We start from the raw sequence: 17370 nt of genomic DNA, 5'->3' as shown, positions 1-17370 counted from the left end.
AAAAAGCAGGGCTTTAAATACTCATGATATTTTTAATGCCATGTCTGATTGTGAAGAAAGGTTGCTTACTCTAAGTTTTCTGAGAATTTACAGGTTCACTAAAATGATCTTGTGAGTGTATTAAGTTGAGAACAGCATTGAAAATGTGTCACCGGCATGAATGATCAAAGGGTGACATCTCAAACTCACTATCCTCACCCACTCACATAGGTAGGTGAGGCAGATGTGTTGCAAAGCTGAACCCTAGAGACTCTCCAACAGGGATTCTTCCTTGAAACTCTGAGGTACTAATGGCTCTCTTACCTTCCAGCCAACTGGCAACAGACAGCAGCTACCCTGTCAGTCAGGAAAGGAAAGACGTTCGAGAGCAATAGCTATGGGACCTTTGTGTTTCCCACAAGTCTCTGTAGAAAGCAGACAATCTGCCACAAGGGCAGCAGGCCACAAAGGCAGGGACCAGAGGGAGAACCCTACTCCAGGGCTTTCAAATAGCGGGTCTTTTCTAAATGGATTCAACTCAGTGTGGCCAGGGCAGGGGACCAGGAGGAGTGGATGTGGGTTCCAAGCTAGATGCAGATCATTGACTAGCTATGTGAACATGGGCAAGTCACTTCACTTCCAAGGAATCTATTTCTCCATTAAACAGAATAACAATACCTTCCTTCTCAAAGTGGTGTGGAAGTAAATGAGTAAAAACTTCAGAGGTTTTCCGAGACGGAATGAGTCAATTCAAGTAAAGTGCTGAAATGCCTGGCACCCAGTTGTCCCTTGCCATCAAGGGGGATTGATGGTAAGACTCCCATGGATAACAAAATCCAAGAATCCTCAAGTCCCATATATAAAATGGCATTGCTCGCCCTTGGTATGTGGGTTCCACATCTGCAGATTCAAATATGCAAGGGTACAAGGAAATGTCAAAACATTTTCCTGTGTATTCATGCATGAGTCTGTGTGCACGTGTATAGTGTATTCACGGGTCTGTGTGCATGTATGCTAAATAGCTTCAGCTGTGTCCAACTCTTTGCGACCCCATGGACTGTAGCCCTCCAGGCTCCTCTGTCCACGGGATTTCCCAGGCAAGAATACTAGAGTGGGTTGCCCTCCTCTAGGGGATCTTCCTGAACCAGGGATCAAACCTGCATCTCTCACCTATCCTGCACTGGGAGGTGGGTTCTTTATCACTAGTTCCACCTGGGAAGCCCATTCATGGGTCTGTGCTTAGTCGCTAGTTGTGTCTGACTTTTTGCAACCTCATGGACTGTAGCCTGCCAGGCTCCTCTGTCCATGGGGATTCTCCAGGCAAGAATACTGGAGTGGGTTGCCACACCCTCTTCCAGAGGCTCTTCCCAACCCAGGGATCAAACCCAGGTCTCCTGCATTGTGAGTGGTTTCTTTACTGTCTGAGCCACCAGAAAAACCCAAGAATACTGGAGTGGGTAGCCTATCCCTTCTCCAGGGGATCTTCCTGACCTAGGGATCAAACTGGGGTCTCCTGCATTGCAGGTGGATTCTTTACCAGCTGAATTACCAGGGAAGCCCATTCGTGGGAGTCTACAAAATGCTAAATCTCATGTCTAGGCCAGCATTCTGGCAACTACTTTTCTAAAGCAGTGTCACCAGGTGTCACTACTAACAAGCCAGTTTTCCAGGAGTGAGGGAGCGAAGCTTCCCTTTATAAACAGAAAGGAAACGGCATAAGAAGGACTAGTACCACAACAAATGTCACCTGGGTCTCCCTGCACTGTCTTAGGTAAGAGTGTCCAGGAAGGTTTTTTTCCCTACAGGTGTGTCTTTGCTTAAGCCTTTATTCCTACTAAATGAAAATAAATTTTCTCGTCTCTGGAGTGGCAACTTTGGAGCATGTACACGTGTGTAGATTCACTGAAACTTAATAAGCATTGAGTATTTAAGTGAGTGAGTTTACTGGAACCTGTTGGGGGAAGTAGATTTTGTTAGCTAGCAGGATAGGCACAGATGGTAAAGAATCTGCCTGCAACGCAGGAGACCCAGTTCGATCCCTGGGTCGGGAAGATCCTCTGGAGAAGGAAATGGCAACCTACTCCAGTATTCTTGCCTGGAGAATCCCATGGACACAGGAGCCTGGTGGGCTACAGTCTGTGGGATTGCAGAGTCGGACACAACTTAGTGACTTAACACTTTCACTTTCAGGATGAAGAGAGTAAGGTTGGTACCAAGACACCATGGAACAAACTGAGAGTTGTGCTGTTTTTATTGTGGCTATTATGTGACATTCTACTTTTCCTAAAATCACTTACATGTCAACACTGATTTTTAAAATATGACTTCAGTGTTTTATCATTTGTTGATTCCATGACTTTGTTTCAAGTCTCAACTGCAACCAGATAATTCTGGTTCTCAATTAGATAGGTAGAAAAAAAGATGATACTTATAGATCCTGGAGTCCACACTGAATCATGACTACATCTAAAACCAATATCTGCATAAGACGCAAGAGAATCTCAAAATAGTTCAAACCCCTATAAACAGCACTGTTTTTAATCTGTTGCCTACAACATACCAATGAGAAAAATCATGGTATCGTGTCATAAACTGCTATGCAAATGATGCTATTTGTAAGTATTAACATAATTTAGTGCTTACAGTCATATTCTCATTTCTAATAATTCTCCCAGAATGGAGTCTTTCTCTGGACTCTTAGCCTGCAGGATAGTCTTTCATCAAGAAGCTGAAATTTTTAATAACCTGCCAGCATATGTTTTGCATGTGCCAGGCTAGGCTGGATGACACAACGTCTTCATTATCAAAAGAAACAGGTCTACAAACTGTAATAGGACATTTAAACATGCCTGTGCTCATAAAGTAATGCTTTGATGTCTAAACGTGCACCATTATGACGGTCTTCTGGAACAAAGGATAATTCTAATCCTAAATTCTCAATAGCTACACTCAGTGGAGATTGCAGTTCACTGCCACTCTGAATGCGATTTCACTTTGAAGGCAAAAGAATGTCAATAGTCTCCTAACAACAAAAAAAAAGCTCTTCAGAAGTACTTTATTTTTTTATTTTTGGCTTCTAACAACATCATGGTCAAGCACAGGTCTCAGAATGTAAAAAGATTTCATAATAATTATTTTCCCTTGTTAAGTTAAAAAAAATTTAGACAGATCATTAATTATTCATGTGTCACATTTGACAACATTAACAATAATGCTGAATGTAATTGGTGGCAATTTAAAATGGTATAGTTTAAAATATTTGAAATTAAATAATATATATTCAGACTTCTAAATGCAATTCAGCTATATGTCAATATGTTGAATATTTTTAAAACTTAAAATCAAGCATTTAAAATTTATCATAGTCTAGTATCAGGAGAATTCTATAAAAATTATTGATTTGAAATACTGAGGCAAGCAAGTACTTTGTACATTAACACTGGGACTGCCCAGCTGGTGCTAGTGGTAAAGAACCTGCCTCCCAATGCAGGAGAGGAAAGAGACTTGGCTTTGAACCCTGGGTCAGGAAGATCCTCTGGAGGAGGGCATGGCAACCTACTCCAGTGTTCTTGCCTGGAGAATTCCATGGACAGAGGAGCCTGGGGGGCTACAGTCCATGGGGTCGCTAAGAGTCGGACATGACTGAAGCGACTTAGCACAAAAGCACACAAACATTTCAATTTTTTAGATTAAAAAAAAGTCATACTTTTCATGGTTTAATCTCAACAGTTTTGCTTAAAAAACTTTTTTAATACAAGATGAAATAAAATCCAGTCCAAGGAGAACACAAGAGCAACCTCTATGGGCCTCTGGGCCTCAAAATTAAATACATTTTCCTTTCCTTGTTTTATTTTTTTCTTAGGAGAGTAATTCACTTTGGTATCCTTTAAATAATATGTAAAAAGCTGGCCATGACAGGTACTGCATTAAGTCCATTCACTGATGGAGGAGGAAGAAAAGCCCTGAATAGATCATGAGGAGAACTAACATTTATCAAAGGGAGCTCTGTCTTCTGACTGTTCTCTAGATTTATTCATCATTTCATTTTCACAGGAATAATGTGATTCTCTCTGTGTGCCGCTCCCTTTCTATCACTTGTGTCTTGATTCATCTGCTTCTGTAGTGGGATGCTCAAAGCAGGTGCAAATCACCGCACAGCCACCACTACAGAATTTGGCAGGGAAGGAGTCAGTTCATGGAAAATTTGTGTCTGAATTTTCCTCATCAGTTATACTTTCATCAGTAGTGAAAAACAGAGATTTGGAATTAAGTGAAGTCAGCACGTTGAGGTCTCTGAATGCAAAATGATGCCATTTTCAGGACGGTGGGTTTAATTCATATGTGAAGCCACATAAAACTAATTATTAAGCAACTTTGAAACAGACTAAGAAGTTGTACAATTCATCCTCCCACCAATATACATGGAAAAATCCATATACATCACTCATATATTAAGAGTTTTTACCTATTATTCAGTTCTTGCCTGGAGATTTTCTTGCTGGAATGTATTATTTTCTCAACCGCTCATAGGGACCAGCAGTTACATAAATTTCCTTGAATTGTCTTCAAAAACGTATGACTGCTGACAGAATGCTATTAAACATTAGCTTCCAGGTGACAAGCATTCACTAATAGAATTTCCCTCTCACAATAAAATACAACTAGCTTAATAACAACAGTTGGTAGAAGCATATGATCTAGAATCACTTAGAGCAAATTATTAGATTTGAAATGTTATTTGGATATCATAAAAACACTACTTCCTAATTATTATCATAATCAATTTGAGGATTTTCAGGGATCCAAGAAGGAATATTTAAGATAACCTGATCAACCTCATTCACTTAGTACATAAAAACTAAGGCCCAGGAAAGTAAAAAATTGCCTAAGGTCTCAACTGCTGGTAGGTAACTCAGCTGAGTCTACAAGAAAGTGCCTTATCTCCTAGCTAAGCCTTTTGCTTTATCGTCTATCTGTTCACAGACACTTTGGGTTTATGTTACCATTGAATACTCACTTGTGCCCATTTCTTTCTCCAGTCTTCGCGACTGTATCTCTGACTCTCCTTTAGGATCCAGTTGTAGCACTTTAGGTGGGAGGGAATGTCACAAAACGCAGTCCCATTTCCTCCAAACTCATAGTCTGCTTTAAAGAGCCAGCGTTGGATTTCCAGGTGATCGATGACCAGCTGACTCACCTGTTCTATTATCTGTGGGGCCAAAGATACAGCAACATTTAATTTCCTGGATTCCTTCTTATCGTGTTAACTTAGCTGTAGTACTTCCCACATGTCTTTATTTCAAACAGTCTGTTCATTCGGTTATCTTCTAGTTACTAAAACAGATTAGAAGTTTTAAGTGATATGTGTATATGTGTGTGTGTATGTTGGGTTGGCCAAAAAGTTCATTCAGGGTTTTCCATAAGCTGTTATGCAAAAATGCAAATGAACTTTTTGATTAACCCCATACATGTATATGGTATAAATAAATCACCAACCAATGGGACCAAAGACATGTTTAAAAGTATAATCTTACTTATGAGAAATTATGAAATTATCACTTGCTAACTTTTGAAGGCAAAAGAAAAAATCTGAATATCTGTAATTGAATCTTAATATTGTTCTCTTCCTTTTTCAGAGAATAATGTGTTTACTTATTGATTCTTCAAATGATTCTTTTATAGTTTCAAGACTATAAAAAGTTATAGTCTTGAAAACTTAAACTGTTTGGAGCTTTGCTGAGCTTTTAAATGTTATAATCTATAAAATATTTAATGTTTTTCTCATTTAGTATACATGAAATACATTTGTTTGGCCAGTCAATTGACCAAGTGTGTTATATGTATTATATGAACAAGACAGATAAAGGAGGTAAAAAACTCGTGAAAGCAACTTTATTGGAATACACACCTCTCCTACATCTTATTTGAAACTTTTCTCAAGAATTGGGCTCAGTCACACGAACGTTTCAGGGGTAAACATGCAAGCTCGAATATCACAATAATAATAATAACTATAATAGTTAACGTCACTGAACTCTCAGTAGGCTCTAGGCCTTTGGCATAGCTCTTTACACAAATCCTCTCATTGAACACTCACAAAAACCTATGAAATAGGCACCATTATTAATTCTATTTTATGTATAAATAACTGAGACTCAGGTAATTTAAATAACTTGCCCACGATCACACAACACTCAGTCGCAGAACAGGGACTCCACCCAGGCTGCTCTGAGTCCAATACCTAAGCCCATTTCTTCTCCACTGTGCTACCCATCTCAAGCTACAGAGAGGTAGAGGAGAAGGGTGAGGTGGAGAAGGAAGTCAGGAGCAAGAGAAGCAACTTCCTTTACGGTCAATAAGCCATTTGGATATGTTTGAATCAGAAAAGGTCTATAGCAAGATTACTTAATTATAAGTAATACTGTTCTAGTAGAGCCTTGGTGAAAAATAACTCATTAGACCACAAAGTGATTTTTTGTTTGATCTTCTCATCAGACTTTCTAATCTATATAGAAAGAAACAATAGTAAGTGTTCCCTCTCCTGATCCTACCCCATGCTATTCTTGGCCATGGTCTGTGCTTAAGGAGGCTTCTGCAACACTGTTCTCTTCTCTTTTGATGAGTTTGGTCACCAAATGGATTTTTTTAAACTATAGAGTGTGAGACGACTCATAATTCTGGGGAAAAAAAATCTGTTGAAATCTGGAACTGGAAGATTAAAATTATTTTGATTAAAGGTACAATCTGTTCTCTTGAGTTGGGTCTTTCCAGCCAATCTTCCTGGAGATGCTACAGTATACAGCAGTGTTGAAGTGATACTAAAACAGACATACTTGGGACCCCTGGAAGCCCCATGCAACCATAGGGTATTCAATTAGGGTGAAAATGAAATTGTCTTAGCTCCCTAATTATCAAGTAGTGTCTAGGGATAATGTGGGTGTTTAAATGACAAGTACTCTGGTCTACAAACCATATGGCTATAAGCATAGCCTAGGAAGGTTTTTAAAAATGTGTCTTTCAAAGTTACATCCCTTCTTTCTCTAACGTGTTGAGAAGACAGATTCCATTATGGTCATATGTTGCAGAAGGAGAAATAGTTCTTGGCCTGTTGATGTCCAATAAGATTCTCTTGCCAGTGTGAGGAAAGATATTCTGGCACAGTCCTTTTCATTGTATGTTTGGATATATTGAATATTTGGAAGTTTCAGCTACTAACAGAATTATTATCTGCTTCTTCCAAATCCTATTATTTGTTGCTTCTGAGAATCCTATAAATGGGTGTCTGTTGATGGATTCCCTACAGTAATGAAAAGGATCAATAGTATTGTAAAGACTATAGCACTGGAAAGAATTATGTGCTATCTTTAAGTGAAAATTGAACAGTGCTTTAAAATAGCATTGCCATTTTTGATTATTTAAGCAAAGCTGTCAATATTTCATATGGAACACATGCCAGAAAGAGAAGTTGCCTGGTTACTTTATGGATCAAAACAGGAAATGCTCACTGTGCTCAAGCTGGACTTAAAAAATAAAATAAATTACTTAATCATAAAGCAGATGACTTTATGCTATTGCCAAACATTTATCATTTTCTATTTGAGTCTATCTATTCAAAAGATGTAATATATTTTTAAATTGCCATACATTTTATACTGGTGTAGGGCAGAAATAGAAAAATGTCTACTGCTAAAATCCAACTGATAGCTAGGAATATTTATTAACCTAAATTAAAATAATCACAGCTTTCTTTCACCAGCTCTAAGTTTATGATGCACATCGGTAAAAAGTCAGTGTTACTGATTCATTACCATCTGCAAATTCAAAATGCTGACATGTTCAGATAGATTAGGTAGAATAGGCATTATCTGGAAAAATCTCAGTGGAGTGCTTCAATTCTTGTTGACCTCAGACAAGTGGTTTCCAAATAAGTAGTGCAGACCTCAGTTATGACTCAGTTTATTGTGATACAATTTGCACACACCATAGGTGAAATGACACCCTTTAAATCCAATTTATCTTTGAGGAGAGGTTTTTATCCTACTTCTGAATATCAGCATTAGAGTGAAGCTTTACTGCATTAAAGATTCCTGTATCTTTAACCACAATTAACATATAAAGTTCTAAAATATTTCATAGCAAAGACTGCCTGAATTCTCATCAATGGGGACAAAAGCAAGACTCACTCAATATAAATACTGCACATACATTCTAAGGTTTTGAGGACTGTTAATGTAATATACACGTATGAAATTGTGTCACTTAAAAATGCATTTCACTTGTATTATGTCTATCAGCCTAGCATTCTACAGGGAAGCAGAGTTAAGTAATCCACTCTGTTACCTTCAAATTTCAGTGGAGGTTAATGATAATGGAAGGGACACATCAGGTCAGGGGAAGCTTCTCTCTTCTAATCCTATTAAGATAGCCTGTGCCTTTTCTAGAGTGCCCTCTTTAAAAGAAACTTCCTTCCTGAGCCCATGTATTGCCCATGAACACTCTATCTAGCAAGACTGAAACAATCTGGGGGCAATTTAATAATTGCCAGTTAGTCTCTGAAAAGTATGATTTGTTGAAAGACTTGGTTTGCGGGCTCAGCAGCTATGAGGTGCAGAGCATCAGGATCAGGCAGCTGAGAGAAGTAGCATGACCCCTAAATATTGTCACTCACAAACATCCGCATTTTGTACAGTTTTTTAGTTTCCCCAGAAGTAGGTGCCCCAAATCACTTGTGATTGGCTCAGAGGAATGGTTAAGAGATGGAATGAAACAGAGATTAAGAAATGTTAACAACTATTTGTCTTTCAGTTTCTTTATTGTAAAAAAAGATAGCAGTTAAATGTGAGAACACCTGCCAGAGCAAACTTAGAGTGGTTAATTTCTAGTTCTCTAGTGGGTAATTTTGTAGTGACTAATATTATGGTGACTGCAGCCATGAAATTAAAAGATGCTTACTCCTTGGAAGAAAAGTTATGACCAACCTAGATAGCATATTGAAAAGCAGAGACATTACTTTGACAACAAAGGTCTGTCTAGTCAAGGCTATGGTTTTTCCAGTGGTCATGTATGGATGTGAGAGTTGGACTGTGAAGAAAGCTGAATGCCGAAGAATTGATGCTTTTGAACTGTGGTGTTGGAGAAGACTCTTGACAGTCCCTTGGACTGCAAGGAGATCCAACCAGTCCATTCTGAAGATCAGCCCTGGGATTTCTTTGGAAGGAATGATGCTAAAGCTGAAACTCCAGTACTTTGGCCACCTCATATGAAGAGCTGACTCATTGGAAAAGACTCTGATGCTGGGAGGGATTGGGGGCAGGAGGAGAAGGGGACGACAGAGGATGAGATGGCTGGATGGCATCGCTGACTCGATGGACGTGAGTCTTGAGTGAACTTCGGGAGTTGGTGATGGACAGGGAGGCCTGGCGTGCTGCGATTCATGGGGTCGCAAAGAGTCGGACATGACTGAGCGACTGAACTGAACTGAATATTATGGTTCTTCAAATATTAGGGCCCTAACTATCTTTTGGAAGAATGTACAGCCACAGACTCAGACCAAGGCAAATTCAGAAACAGAGAGTTTTCCTCCTGGAGTCATTTCACGTTCCCTTTCTGGGGTTTTCCCCCTTTCTTTATGGCCACTTACTGAACAGCTAGGATTTTGGGTTTGTTTTTTTTGTAGAGCCATGGATGTCCTTAGTCTGCCACTTGCCCTTGGCAATATGACTCCCTAGAGCTCTCCTAACCTGCTCCTTTTAGCCCGAACTGACTTTCACATTTCTTAGGGTCCTACTAAAATGACTAGCTAATTAATATGATGATGAACTAATCCATATTAAGGCAATAAATATTGATAGCAGATTAATACATGAGTAGAGCCTTCAGTTCCTTAATCCAAATGAATAAATACTTTGAGAATGACAATTTCTGTAAGGCCCATAGGAAGATACTTTAAACACTGAAGGACTAAAGTGTGTTATGCTCAGTCACGTCCAACACTTTTGCAACCTCATGAACTGTTAACCCGCCAGGCTCCTCTGTCCATGGGATTTTCCAGGCAAGAATACTAAACTGGGTTGCTATTTCCATTTCCTACTCCAGGGAATCTTCCCGACACAGGGATTGAACCCACACCTCTTGTGTCTCCGACACTGACAAGTGGATTCTTTACCACTGAACCACGAAGAAAGCCCGAAGGCTAAAGCAGATCCCATCAAATCAACTCAAGTATTCCATAATATTCTTCATTGGATAGGGCTGACTCCAGAAGACCTAAAAAGTTCCTACAAGGTCAAGAGAGTGTGAAATATTTAAACAGAGCCTCACTTGTCCACCCTGCTTACCTGCTGGTGACTATAGATGTTATATATTCCAGGAGGGACTGGCACATTTGCGTTCTCAAAGACCCGTTTGCTTCCAGACTTGGTGCTATAGAAATGAGCTAGTTCGGGCTCTGAGCCTAGGATAGGTATGTTTAACATGTCTGCCACGGCCAAATCATCTCTGTGGAGGAGCCCGCTGACAATGTAGGCTTCTTTCCCTTGGATGAGATTTTTTATTCTTTTGATTGCCTTGGGACTGTACATCAGGTGAGTAGCCAGGCACATATGCTGCTTCTGGGGGGAGATCGTAATATTCTTGTTAAAAGGTATTCTTTTTCTAGTCCATACACCTAATCTATAATGTTGCACACAATAAATGCATTATTAATAGCAGGCTGGGTTATGACCTATACTGTTGTTTAGCAGTTTAAAATGATAAAAGCTGTTGGGGTGAGGCTCCATAATCGCTCACATCTTTAGTGTGTTGGAAATAGGCTCACTGGGAATAGAACTAATTACTACACATCTGTATTTATTTGATCCACGTGGAATTATCCTTCTGTCAGAAGGAAAAGAAGCTGGCGGCCTTTGGATAATAGTGATTCATCTCTGCAACACTTCTGGCATGGTTTAACACTAAAGCGTCTGGAAAATCAATACAAAAAAATGAAGAAAAGAGCCTCCTAATATTCTTCAGTATTCAGGGCTCCTAATCTGGCAACCCTTTAAATGATTCAGTAGGAAAAAGGCACTTGACTTGATACCCTCTTCCCAAAGTTCTACCACAAATTCCATTTCAAGAGTACATATTTTTATGATGATTATCATGGTTCTTGGCCAGCACTCCAGAGAGGACTCATGAATGGAAAATATTTGAGAATTTCAGCAACACTCAAATTCCTCTTCCATCGGAAAACTTTTTATTTTTGACTACTTACACCCAGGTCAGCAATACATGTGACGGTCTCCTTCAATTAAATAAATAATTCTGGCATGTCTAACAGGGGCAGAGGATGGAGCCAGATGGTCAGCACAAACCAAAACTAATACAAGAATGTCTCTGTGCTCAAGGAGTGGGAACACAGATGAGTACAATTAATGCATAATTAATACAAGGCAGAGAAGGGCCATAAAGAACTACAGAGGGCCTTGGAAGCATGGAGGAGGGAGGCAGAAGCCACGTGCTAGTGGGAAGAGCTGAAAAGGCAAATCACTTATCTCAGTTGGGTCTCAGTTTTCTCATCTGTAAAATGAGTATAATAATAGTACCCATCTCATAGGGATGCTGTGAGTATTAAATGAGATAATGCATGTAAAGCGCTTATAATAGTGCTTGGATATAATAAGCACTTAATGAACATCTGCTAATATTATTGTTATAAAAGAGGTTGGGGTTAAGGTAAATTCTGAAGGATGGGTAGGATTTTATCAGGTGAGGATGAGCATAGCCTAGGGATGGAATATGAGAGCCCAAGATTATGCTTATTTCTCTAGAGCAGAGAGCAACATGGCACATGAGAAAGTCCTGGGGCTTAGGAGCCAAATGGTTCTTTGAATCCAGTTCTGTCCCTAACAAATAACCTGAACTGGGGCAAATGACTTAGATTCCTTGAGACTAAGTTTCTCCATCTGCCGAGTGGGAATAAAAATAACCATTTGATGGGTTCCTCGAAGGATAAAATAAGACTATGAATGTTTAACACCTTTTATAATGCATGGCATTGAGTTGACATTCAACCGATGGTATTAAAAATTACTATGGAGAAAACTTAAAAAAAAATAAAGTCACTAAAATGTCATGCAAATAATATAATGCAAGACATGAGAGTCTTAATGGAGTTTAAAGGATTTTGTAGAGTGGATCCATCTCCCCCCAGAGTCTAGTCAAAATTCTGTTCAACAAGGCCTTAAATTGTGGAGAAATTCCGAGCCACTATTTTGGGGAATATCAGGCGCACGAGTTTGCAAACTGTTAGAGGATATGAATGCCGAGTATAAGAGAAAGTGACTGAGGAGACCCCCTGGATTTCAGTCCTATCTGAATTTGTAACTTGCCAGTTGATTTAGAAAACCTGATCTTTCTGAGCCTTGGTTCCCCACATTCAAATGAGGGGTTGAACCAGAAGTCTCTAGGGTCCTTTCAGCTGTGATATAACGTTAAAACCAAAGCTTTTCTGGATATACTATTTAATGGGTACAGAGCTGCTTCTTGGGATTTTGAAAAAGTTTTGAAACTGGATAACACGACGATTGTACAACGATGTGAATGCACTTAATGCCATGGAACTGTACACTTCAAATGATTTAAATGGTAAATTTTATGCTATGTATATTCTGCCTCCCCCTTCAAAACAAGATCCCCCCAAAAAATTCCTCTGAGAGAGGATTTTATGATTTACCCTATTGAACCCTCCCTTCAGAGCAAGTGATCTAAGTTCCTTTTGTCTATGGAATATGCATTTTCTACATAATTTAAATCCATTTTCAAAACCTGCCTTTAAGAATGCAGCTCTAGGAAATCCAGTGTTCCACTGGACAATGAATGGTGACAGCACCTCGTGAGTTTGTGTTTCCCATCTGATTGCTCACTGTTGATCCCCTTGTTTGTTATTTCACTCCTTTCCTTTCCTTACAAATTATTCCAATGAGGAAATGTGAAAAAGTGATATGTCTGGAGAACTGATGACTTGAGTCACAAAGTATATGGTGGACTTTTCAGGGACCTGGAAGTATATCTCAAAGGGGACAGTCTTCTCATGTCAAGTTCCCAAGGTCTCAGCACATGTACTCTTCCATTTGATCCATATGACACAATTAACAGTCCCTCTTTTGGAGATGGGGAAACTGAGGCTCAGGTGATTTGCCTATAGTCACACAGCTGGTACACAGCAGAGGCAGGATTATTATTCATTATTATTTTATTTATTTATTATTATTATTCGTTATTAGCACAGTTCTCATGGCATGGCTGCCATGATTTCTCCCATTTTACAGACTGAGTAGTGAGGTCTGAGGTTTTATGAAGTGTGATGAGGGGATGGCAGATGCAGCAATAGAACCTAATATGAACGTTCTGAACACATTTCCGGCCAGGATGAATGTCTGTCTCCTCTAGGGTTGCTTGTTTCTTTTGGCAAGTACTCTACCCAACTCTATTATGTCATCTGCAGGCATGCCTTATTCTTCAGGCAAGATGGTCCCATGGTATTGTGTTCAATGTGTGTTTGATAAAGATTTGAATGTAAGTTATGGCAGAGCATTTCTGACTGCAGGTCTGGTGTGACCACGTAGAGAAAATCAGTATCATCAGATCAGTATCATCCAGTATCACCTGTGGATTTATACAGATGACAAAAATCTAAAATGTTCCTAATTCCATAATACGATGTTGCTGTTTAGTTGCTCTGTTGTGTCTGACTCTTTTGTGACCCCATGGACTGTAGCCCCCCAGGCTCCTTAGGCAATAGGATTTCCCAGGCAACAATACTAGAGTGGGTTGCTGTTTTCTTCTCTAGGGGATCTTCCTGACCTAGGGATCAAACCCACGAATCCTGGTTGGCAGGCAGAATCTTTACTACTGAGCTGCTTGGGGAGCAACCCACTCTAGTATTCTTACCTGGAAAATTCCATGGACAGAGGAGCCTTAGGGGCTACAGTCTCTCAGGTTGCAAAGAGTTGAACTTGACTGAACAACTAAGCATGCACACATGCACCTGTGAAGCAATTCCAAAACATAGTTACAATTAACTTATCAGCACTATTTTTTTTTTTTTTTTTGGCCTGAGACAAAAGGTCGTTGCTTAGGAAGTCTTCATAAACATCACAATATTCAAAGGTAGACATGATGACTTTGTAACAGTATTTTTCACCTTTACAGATTCAAAAATTGTATAGTAACTTGGAGAGATGTACAAACAGATTTTTGGCACACTTAAAAAAAAATCTCAAAGCCATCCATTGGAATGAAAATAAGCACTGATACAATCTCTCAAATGCATTAAAAAGAAATAAAGCCATGACTAAACATGAGTAGGAAATGATATGAAAGTGATGAGAGTTTTAATTCTTATATTTTAAAAAGGTGACTGCCTATGAGTGATTAATTACTCAAATACTTTAAACTTAAACTGTAAGAAGTATAAAGTACTTAAAAATATTTCCTACTTGTTTTTTATTCACAGAGATGCAGACCTACACAATGAATGTAACCCCATGAATTTGTTAGTGCCAACTGCCTATCTCCTCTTGGAAGGTGAAGAGTGGACTGTGAAGATACATTTCTCAGGTAATAGGACCGCAGAGCTGGAAAGGACTTTGACATGATCTAACCCATCATTTCATCTTATAGAGGAATAACAAAGGACCAGAGAGGTAAAGGTCATCCAGAAGCAAGGAGGTCTTTCCAGTTCATGATGGTGTTCCAGTGTCAGACAGATTTGGGTTCATACTCTGGCCCCACTAGTAACTTAGGACTAGAAAGTGAGTATTGGTTTCCTCGGCCACAGAAGGAAATTGATCATTTCTGTCTTGCTGCTGTGTCCTAAGCATCAAGTGAGAAAATGTTTGCTAAGCATTTGATAAATGTTAGCTGTTTACTCGCTTTCCTTTCCCCAAATCTAGTTCCCCTTGCCATCCCATGCTTCTTCAGTGTATACTGGCATTCCAGATATACGGAAATTGCTTATTAGCAGCTGCCAGACATTAGCTCCAGTTTCTGGATGGAGAAAACGAGGAAATTAACCACACGCTAATGGTAGTTCTTTTCCTTCTTGCTTCCCAACATCCACAGTAACTCTGACATTGAGGACAGGGAATAACTAGGAAGCACCAAAGCAATCCTTGCATTGATGGAGATATTGGGAAGTTTCTAAGATTATACATAAGTGGCAAAGATCTGTCCCCTTTTTCTCTTGCTTGTCCTGCTCCTGCCCTTTCTACTTCTTCCACAGCCAAGTGATGCCAATGAAATAGAGCTAGGCAGAGAGCTCTTACGGGAAAATTGAGGTATTCTATTATGAAAAAGCAAAATCCTCATTTTGGTTGTTGTTGTTGTTCAGTCTTGCTAAGTCATGTCTGACTGTGACTTCCATGAACTGCAGAACATTAGGCTTCCTGGTCATTCACTGTCTCCAAGAATTTACTCAAATTCATGTATTGAATTGAGTCAGTGATGTCATCCAGCCATCTCATCTTCTGCCACCCTCTTCTCCTTTTGCCTTCAATCCTCCCCAGCACCAGGATCTTTGCCAATAAGTCAGTTCTTCGCACCAGGTGGCCATTTGGTAGAAGAGTGAAATTCACTGAGTACACCAGCAAAGTAGAAATGCTATAGCATCCCTTGATCCCACTGTCCTGTCCCCATGATTTTGGTCAAATCATGCATCTGAAGTGTCACTGGGTAGTAACTCAACACATTGATAATATTTCCTACATGAACCATGCAATTGGTTTCTCTGATGGTCGACAGTTGATTTGGGTGCATCGCACTTGTGAATAAAGAAAGTCATCTTTATCAGCAAATTCAGATACTCCTCAAAAGTGTATAGCCTATTAGGTATTAAAATGTTGATCATTTACCATGGAAAGCTTAAATTCTTGCTAAAACATGGAGAAATTAATTTCATGCCATCTCTTGCACTGCCTTATTCTAAAAATGCTTCCATCATGTTTCCATGAATTTCCCAAAAGTTCTTGTCTAGGGATAAGATTCCACTCAGAATGCATTCCACTCATTAAAAATCAGTTTCTAAAAAAGTTTAAAAAAAAATCTGAACCTTGTTCATGATGAATCATGTGATACGGTTCAGTTCAGTTCAGTTGCTCAGTTGTGTCTGACTCTTTGTGACCCCATGAATCGCAGCACGCCAGGCCTCCCTGTCCATCACCAACTCCCGGGGTTCACTCAGACTCACGTCCATCGAGTCAGTGATGCCATCCAGCCTCTGTCATCCCCTTCTCCTCCTGCCCCCAATCCCTCCCAGCATCAGAGTCTTTTCCAATGAGTCAACTCTTCGTATGAGGTGGCCAAAGTACGGGAGTTTCAGCTTTAGCATCATTCCTTCCAAAGAACACCCAGGGCTGATCTTCAGAATGGACTGGTTGGATCTCTTTGCAGTCCAAGGGACTCTCAAGAGTCTTCTCCAACACCACAGTTCAAAAGCATCAATTCTTCAGCGCTCAGCTTTCTTCACAGTCCAACTCTCACATCCATACATGACCACTGGAAAAACCATAGCCTTGACTAGACGGACCTTTGTTGGCAAAGTAATGTCTCTGCTTTTGAATATGCTATCTAGGTTGGTCATAACTTTCCTTCCAAGGAGTAAGCGTCTTGTAATTGATGGCCGCAGTCACCATCTGCAGTGATTTTGGAGCCCAAAAAAATAAAGTCTGACACTGTTTCCACTGTTTCCCCATCTATTTCTCATGAAGTGATGGGACCAGATGCCACGATCTTCGTTTTCTGAATGTTGAGTTTTAAGCCAACTTTTTTACTCTCCTCTTTTACCTTCATCAAGAGGCTTTTTAGTTCCTCTTCACTTTCTGCCATAAGGGTGGTGTCATCTGCATATCTGAGGTTGTTGATATTTCTCCCGGCAATCTTGATTCCAGCTTGTGCTCCTTCCAGTCCAGCATTTCTTATGATGTACTCTGCATATAAGTTAAATAAGCAGGGTGACAATATACAGCCTTGACGTACTCCTTTTCCAATTTGGAACCAGTCTGTTGTTCCATGTCCAGTTCTAACTGTTGCTTCCTGACCTGCATACAAATTTCTCAAGAGGCAGGTCAGGTGGTCTGGTATTCTTGTCTCTTTCAGAATTTTCCACAGTTTATTGTGATCCACACAGTCAAAGGCTTTGGCATAGTCAATAAAGCAGAAATAGATGTTTTTCTGGAACTCTCTTCCTTTTTCCATGATCCAGCGGATGTTGGCAATTTGGTCTCTGGTTCCTCTGCCTTTTCTAAAACCAGCTTGAACAACTGGAAGTTCACGGTTCACATATTGCTGAAGCCTGGCTTGGAGAATTTTGAGCATTACTTTACTAGCATGTGAGATGAGTGCAATTGTGCG

At 39.7% G+C, this 17370-nt stretch overlaps 1 protein-coding gene across 1 annotated transcript in view; it reads right to left on the bottom strand.

The window, feature by feature from the left end:
* IQCH (IQ motif containing H) overlaps window positions 1-17370 on the bottom strand; it is a 236982-nt gene that overhangs the window by 88403 nt on the left and 131209 nt on the right. Inside the window, 2 exon segments of the mRNA XM_019968175.2 lie at window positions 4997-5188; window positions 10317-10589. Of these exon segments, the coding sequence (XP_019823734.2) occupies window positions 4997-5188; window positions 10317-10589 (465 nt within the window).

The sequence above is a fragment of the Bos indicus genome, chromosome 10 (genome assembly GCF_029378745.1).
Source record: "Bos indicus isolate NIAB-ARS_2022 breed Sahiwal x Tharparkar chromosome 10, NIAB-ARS_B.indTharparkar_mat_pri_1.0, whole genome shotgun sequence".
NCBI lineage: Eukaryota > Metazoa > Chordata > Mammalia > Artiodactyla > Bovidae > Bos > Bos indicus.
The sequence above is the reverse complement of the archived record's forward strand: the minus strand, read 5'-3'. Positions and strand labels throughout refer to the sequence as shown.